A 7,857-nucleotide genomic window follows, 5' to 3' on the forward strand; every position below is an offset into this window, starting at 1 on the left:
TTGTCCCTCTCTCTTTCCTTTGATCATGGTGACAGTCTCTCTATCTCTCCTTGTCCCTCTCTCTTTCCTTTGATCATGGTGACAGAGTGAGGGAGGAAGCAATAGTAGGGAGAAAGGAAAGAAAGAGGGAAAATGATATATATATATATATATATATATATATATATATATATATATATATATATATATATATATAAACATGCAGCTTGTTATATTAAAACCAAAAAATCAAAATTGTAAAGCAAAAGCATATTTAAGCCAAAAAAAAATCTATAAAAATTAGATATTGCAATAAAAATTTACCAAAAGAGTAGAAACCTTAAGTAGAAAAATGCTACTCAAATAGGTCTCATCAGCAGCAAATTGTGATGAACACTGAAACTGATGATAGACAAAACCATAAAGGTTCCATGATAAAATTGTTTTAACAGAGATAAATGTGCATACTGTTTTTCAAGCAAGATAGCGGTACATTTTTCTGTCGACTTTATCTCTCTCTAAGAATTCACGCTCAATGAGGGATTCAATCCGCTTTTTAATAACAACGGGATTTGGATAAAATCGCGCCTGCAGCTGCTTTGTGACCTCGGTGATGACATTATTATGATCTAGAACCCGCCTAGATTTCATAACCCTCACAATTGCTGCCTCAATCTGAGGCTTCCTATCTTCCTCCACTCTTTGCCGAGTTTCTATATTTTCTGGTTCTGACTCCTTCTGTGCAACAACAGTCCCTATCTTTACCTTGAAAAGCTTGCTAGTGAATTTGTCGTTGAAAAAGAATGCATCATCCTCACCTATGTCCTTGCTCATTGGCTCTTTCCGGAGAACATTTTTCCCTTTGACTAAGGCCAAAGACTGAAGGCACCTCTTCAAGTCTGACATGGGTATTGCTGTAGCCTGCTCTATCTCCTTACAAGTCAACCGATCGGCATTGTTGAAAAGCATGAGTACACACATCTGGTATGTGGAAACATTCAGCTCATGCTTTCGGCCATTACCAAATGTAGCCTTTAAATCAGCATTCCCCATATTAGCTTGCCAGGACAATCTCCTACCACTGTGAGCGCCGAGATAATAAGCACGAAACTTCTCACATATACCCAGGATTTCAGATGGAAGATTACATTGAGGACTAGATTGAGTTGGCCACGAACCAGTTGTAAGGACCTGGACAGATAATGTAGGGCTATCTCCCAACTCAGCACCATGGAATGCAAGAAAACCTTGCATCATATCGTAAGAAGTCTTCATGTCTGTAAACATTCCCTCTAACTTAGAAGTGAATTGATATCCACATTCTGTTTTGAGCTTAACAATCAGACTTCTTTCGGCCTCATCGGATATAGTCTTCCCAGAAAGAAGCCTTTTTGCTAAGTGTTGCTTATAATACTTCTCAAACACATCTTTCTCTTGGAGGTACCGGAAAAGCATCATGACTTTGTCTAGTACAATTTCCACATCCTCCTCACCAACCCCTTTCAACCCTCTACGAAGTTTGTCATCTACAAACAAAGAAATGAACTCTGGAGACCGGGCATTCAAATTGATGAAATATTCAAATGCAGAATTCAAGGCATTCTGAAACGTCTTGTCGTTGTTAAATGCCATTGTGATAACCTTGTCATACTTATCCTTCAAATCCAAAAGACGTTGCACAAAATCCACAGGATCTTTTAACCTTTCAGGATCCATAACTAGCTGCTTACCTGTTTCCCGTATAAAAGAAGTCATGACATCTTTAACAGTTGTGAGCCCAGAAGGCACCCTGCGAAACAAGTTATACATTCTTCCCAAGTCCTCATATTTGTCATCCATGAGCATATTAACTAGGCCCGAGTTCTCCATACGAACAAGAGTTTGCATATGATTTTCAATCATCTCTTTCTCCACCACTTTAGTTATCTCTGACTCACTTCTAGGATCCAGGTAGTGAGACACTCTCTCCATTTCTTCATTTAAACGCCTTTCAGCTTTCCTCAAATAATCCCCACAATCACATGATTCAATGAATTTCTGGGACTCGCGACAATAAAAATTTGCAGAAATTTCAAGAAAAGGCTTCTCAAAATCCTTCTGGTAAACAGACAAACCCAAATCCATTAGCATATTTGTTAAGTTCCTCATCAAGCCTCTGTTAATTACTTCACCATTTCTTTCTCTATGCACGAGGTCAAGAAGTGTATCTAGAAGCCTAGCCCGAGTTTTGCTGGAATGGATCACAACATCTCTCCAGAGATTCAAACCAAGCTCATGAACATGGGTTTTGTTTTTGCTTGGTACGAATGTTCGATCCATGTACATCAGTATGTCTCGGATCATTTGCAATGCCTCGTTATGGTCTATCCACTTCCTGTTGAGCTCATCCAAGAAAACTTCTCCTTGAGCAGATTCAATTGATTGGGAAATTTGTCTAAGATGAGAAGTCACGGTCGTCACAAGTCCGGAGTAGAGTTTATCTCCAAATTTATGAAGCACCATATTATAAGCATTCCTGAACGAACAAATTATGATTAGAAGTCTCAGATATATACATGCTCAGATATGAAGATTAATGGGGAGATCTTTATTAGTTACGATATAACAATTAGGCAGTTAGTTAATGTAAAGAAAACAAAACCACAGCAGTATTTTTTAACATCAATAGCATATACTATTGACTTTCATTCAATTTAAATAAATGGCAAGTTTAATGGAGGTTTGTGGTAGGGTTTGAATAAATACATAATACAGAAGGAGATCTTAGAAACAAGAGTTTTTCCTTCTCACTAAATGGCAAACTAACTACAGCCTACATTTTTTTACTATGCAAATATGATTAAGCAGAAGCAAGAGAGCTGGCCAAATAGCATCCAGAGAATGTTCCAATATGATATACTACTGATCTGAAGCGAATGGGGAAAAAAAACCTATGCAAGCATGTCACATACAAGAATCTACCGATGCCTAGCTGGATGCAACTCGCAAACTTAGTAAAACAGGAGAAGAGCAAGTCATAAAGGCACTAAAAACGGCTTTCTCTACCATTGCCTAGCTGGATGCAACTCACAAACTTATTAAAACAGGAGAAGAGCAAGTCATAAAGGCACTAAAAACGGCTTTCTTCTAACCATTTTCTACTACAGTCACTAAAAATAAGTATATAAATAAATAATGAGAAGTAACAAAACATAGGGCTTTTATGATCATTAGTGACAACAAACAACAACAACCAAGTCTTATCCCGCTAAGTGTGGTTGGCTACATGGATCAAACAACACCATAATGTTCTATCTAACTAATTAATCTCGAGATCTTTCTTAATAGTTTCTCTTATAGTTTTTCTAGGCCTTCCTCTACCTCTACTGGTTTGACTACCCTCCATCCGATCTACTTTGCTTACTACAAAATTCACAGGTCTTCTCTCTATGTGCTCGAACCACCTAAGTCTAATTTTCACCATCTTTTCTATTATAGGTGCTACCCTAACCTCTCTCTCTCTAATGTTATCATTTCTAATCCTATTCCGTCTAGTCTTTAATAATTATTAGTGACATCGAGAAATAAAATCACAAAGAGTTTTCCCAAATTAAAAAAAAAACATAATAATCTAAAGTAACTTAACAACCTCAATCAGTTAAACGTAACTTGCATATGTCAATATTCAAACTTTATGACATTTGTATGGTTTCAACCCACCGGCTTTCAGGAGAAAGGTGCCCTGGTTATCTAAAATTCGACCGGAGATAAGTAAAGTTTGGCTATAGATTGTTTCATTTCAGCCAAGGATTAAACTCAGGTACTCCCAATCGTTTTTTATCTTCACTAAATCTCATTAACCACTTGGGTTATTGAGCCTAACCACTTGTTACAAACTATATAATACAGGCATGACCATGCGACAATCTTGTGCCATCCATAAAGAAGCTAACTCGATAACCTTCAAATCACATGGCAACAACTCTATCCATTGCACCAAAACTACCCTTCGTGTTCAAGACCCAATATAAACTAACATGGCAACAACTCTATCCATTGCACTAAAACTACCCTTCGTGTTCAAGACCCAATATAAACTCACATGGCAACAACTCTATCCATTGCACCAGAACTACCCTTAATGTTCAAAACCCAATACAAAAACACACATGAATAACATACAACTCCATTTGTAGCTAAATATTCAAAACCATCTTAATCCTAAACATTCCACATGAAATGTAATTCTAAAACAAACACACTGAAAATCACACAACATAAAATTCAACATTTTTTAGAGAAAAAAACCACATCAAGAATCATCAAAAAATTATTCTGCAGAAACTATAATTATCCATATAAGCTTGAAAACAAAAGGTGTTTGTTATGAACAAACCGGTAAAGCTCTTCAAAGCTAAGACCACTAGCATTGTGATTGTATATCTCATGAATAGCATGCTCAAGAATCTTCCATGTTTTTTCAGCGTAATTAGGATCCGCCACCATACGGTGCTTGTACGCCTCAATCGTGAAAGGTCTCTTCTTCATCGCAGAAGAAACTGCAGAAAATTAGAAGGATGAAGTGAAATCGAACGGTGAAGGTGAAGTGATTCAGAGGATTGGAAGAAAGAAGAGAAACCCTACAAGTGCAGTGAACGGGAATTGGGAAACTAGGGTTTCATTTCCGAAGTTGATTATGTTTATTTGGGGAAATGAAAGCAAAGAAAAAGAAAAGAAAAGGAAGACAAATTAAATTAAATAGATAAAAAAGTTGTATGAATGTGTATATGGTGGTGCTTGTAGTGAAAGTAGTATTGTGTAATGAATTCTCTATCTCTCCTTAGGTTTTTACTTTGAACTAGAATGTCCTACAAAGAACCCGACCCGATCAAATAAATACATAACACTATAGAAAATGACTGAGTTAGAATTATATATCGGATTTAAGTTATTGATCTGAGAAATTAATTACTATATATCATCGGTGTAAAAAGTTTTACACGTCGATTCATCACCATGATCCGTTTATATTATTTTATAGATTTTTAAAATAAAAGTCAAATTTCTTTTAATATCTGACATTTATGATTAACTGACAGCGTAAAAGGACGTGTAAAATCCTTTTACACTGTCAGTATATTTCAATTAAACTCTTGATCTGATTTATCATCTCATTTCAAACTAAACAATACAAAAGACAATTTTATATTATTATTATTATTATTATCATTATTATTATTATTATTATTATTATTCACACAATATTAAGCTAGTTTTTAAGTCACATATTCATTAATTACTAATTAATGCAGTTATGTTTTTCTTTTTATTCTATTAATAAATTAAATCAGCTATTACCAAAATTAGAAACTCATATTTTCGACACATTTTTCTTTCCCATTTTGAACTCTAAAAAAAAATTGATATACACGAAATATTATTTCCAAATGGCAATCAAACCATCAATAGACTCCACACACACAAAATATTGTTTTCAAAATTAAATTTTAGTGGAAAAAATAGAAAACTATTTGCTAGGTTGAAATGTGAATGAGGTGGTATGTATCAATAGTACAAGAAGAAAGTGAAACATCAATGTGCAACATTATTGAAATGTGAGTGTCCATTTAGATTCATGAGTTATATTTAAAACACTGGTAATACGAAGTCATAAAGGTGGTCTAAGAAGTTACTACATGATAAACACATTAGTTTAGAAAAAAATTATGCTTATCGAAAGATATTACAATTTGAAGATGGCATGAATGACTTCCAAGAAGGTTGTCTAAATTTATCTCTTTTTACAGGATGAGAAGTTACTCATGTGCGTAAATATGATACCTAAACTATTGTATGGTTATACAACTCAAATTTTTGTTCTACTTTGTTGCTCATTCAGATTGCAGAATCTAAAATATACCTATAACATAGCAGAGCGGTTTCGTCTGTTTGTTCAATGGACGTAACACTTGTTTATGCACCAGATGCCAAATTTAATGTTATCTATAATATGAAGGTACATATGAAATAGTTGTTTCATTAGTTTGTTTTCCCTTAAACAACTTCAATATGTACACTTCTAAACAAGTTTAAAAGAAAAGGTGCACTAAATATGGGTTGTTTTAGTTAAAGTAGTCATTCAATTAAGTTTTCACCATCTTTTTTTTAGCGTGTCGACTCTTTGCATCCAGATATAGAGGCTTTACTATTGAAGTTAGCATGCCTAAGTAGAAAGAGTGCATGTCATAATAAATAGTCACCTAATCCTTCTCTAATGTGAGGCAACTTCTCAAACCAAGATTGAAGGTAATGGAAACACAAGAAAGGGGGTGTTGAATTGGGTTTCTATAATGAAAATTTTTGAAACCCAAAATGACCAAGTAGAAAACTTAGAACAAAAATAATAAACACAATATTTTTATCCTGGTTCGCTGTTAACTAAATTACCTCCAGTCCATCCGTCAAGGTGATTTTGCCTTATCACAAGGACTTAGTCCACTATAATCAAACTTGATTACAACCACAAAGACTAACTGTCAATGTCTTCTTGAGTAATTATGACTAAACCCTAGTCACTCAAGGAAATACAATCACAAAGATTGAGATATAAAGTGTATTACAAGATGCTTCTAAGAAAGCATAATACATAAATGAATTACAAAGAATTTCACACAAAACATTTTCTATGAAGTATATGAACAAAAGTTCCTTGTGTGTTTGTTTTTATTTCTCTCAAATATTTCACAGTATGCAATATTCATGTAGATGATATTCTCTTAGTGTTAGCACTGTTCCATTCTTCCAAGACTCCTTTATATAGGCAATGAAAAAATTCATTGAAGGGTAGAAACGGAATATACAAATGTAATTGTATTCTTGCATAACAGTCTATGAAAATGGGAGACACAATGGTACAATAGTATAGTCATTTCCCCCAAAATCAGTGTAGTGGAAATAATATTTGATCTTGTACTGTGTACTATTTTCTCACGTAAAACCTTTTGATCTTATCTTCAATTATTCAGAGGGCTTCAAATAGAGATTTGATGAAGCATGCATAGAAGAAGAATCAGAGTCTGTATGAGAGAGTCTTCAGAAACTTGGTCTTCAGAGTCTTGATCCAGTTCATTAGAACATGGTCTTCAGAGTCTGGTGATACAATTCACCAGAGTTGTTTGAGCGTAAGAATTCAGATCTTGACAACGTCAGAGGCTTCTTTTATCATAGTTATAAAGCTTTCGATAAGTAATGTTCATAAGTATTTAGTAGACTAGTACAAAGCTTGATTATCTTGTAGAACACACATCTTAGAGTCAGAACTTATGTCTAGTATCTACACACTTAACAAAACCACTAGGATACAAAATTATTCTTTATGAATCTATGTATTGTTATCATCGAAATATAAGGTCAGATGCATAACCAAATCTTCTTCTAACAATCTCACCCTTTTTTATGATGACAAATCCATATATTTTGAAGAATAATTTTTACTTGGTTTTATCATATAAAACATATCAGAGTAAGGTTTGTAAGCTCCCCATGAGTTTTATACTATTAAAAATATTTCTCAACTTAAATATTCAGAGTTAGGTTTGCAAGCCCCCCTGAGTTTAAGACTCAAAATAATTTCAATACATAAAACATTTCAATCAACATGAAAGTAATAACATCCATGTACGAGAAATCCTGGTTGAAATTTCTTCTGATTTGAACTTTCTTGAATTCATGTATCAGAATGTGTTGTATCATAAATTATGGTTATCAAGAATTTATCTTGTATCAGAGTCTGATTAAATTTTTATGCTTGGTTTAGTCAGAGCTAGATGGAGCATATTCCTTGTATTATAGTTTGGTTAGACATTCTTGATTCCTTGTATCAGAGCTTGGTTAGAAACT

The 7,857-nt window shown here is 34.1% G+C and overlaps 1 protein-coding gene across 1 annotated transcript; it reads right to left on the minus strand.

The window, feature by feature from the left end:
* Positions 1-324: 324 nt before the first annotated feature.
* Positions 325-4,782, minus strand: LOC127122287 (cullin-3B). The gene is made up of 2 exons (XM_051052652.1): positions 4,355-4,782; positions 325-2,494 (listed from the first exon to the last, which is right to left on the minus strand). The coding sequence occupies exons 1-2, from the start codon at positions 4,504-4,506 to the stop codon at positions 454-456; spliced, it is 2,193 nt and encodes a 730-aa protein (XP_050908609.1). The 5' UTR covers positions 4,507-4,782; the 3' UTR covers positions 325-453.
* Between the last annotated feature and the right edge of the window lie 3,075 nt (positions 4,783-7,857).

This window comes from Lathyrus oleraceus, chromosome 1 (genome assembly GCF_024323335.1).
Source record: "Lathyrus oleraceus cultivar Zhongwan6 chromosome 1, CAAS_Psat_ZW6_1.0, whole genome shotgun sequence".
Lineage (NCBI taxonomy): Eukaryota > Viridiplantae > Streptophyta > Magnoliopsida > Fabales > Fabaceae > Lathyrus > Lathyrus oleraceus.

Coding starts and splice junctions, on each gene's coding strand:
- LOC127122287 (XM_051052652.1), bottom strand. CDS start 4,506: ATGAAGAAGAGACCTTTCACGATTGAGGCGTACAAGCACCGTATGGTG. Junction 2,495..4,354: donor AGCTTTGAAGAGCTTTACCG/GTTTGTTCATAA, acceptor TTGTTCGTTCAG/GAATGCTTATAATATGGTGC.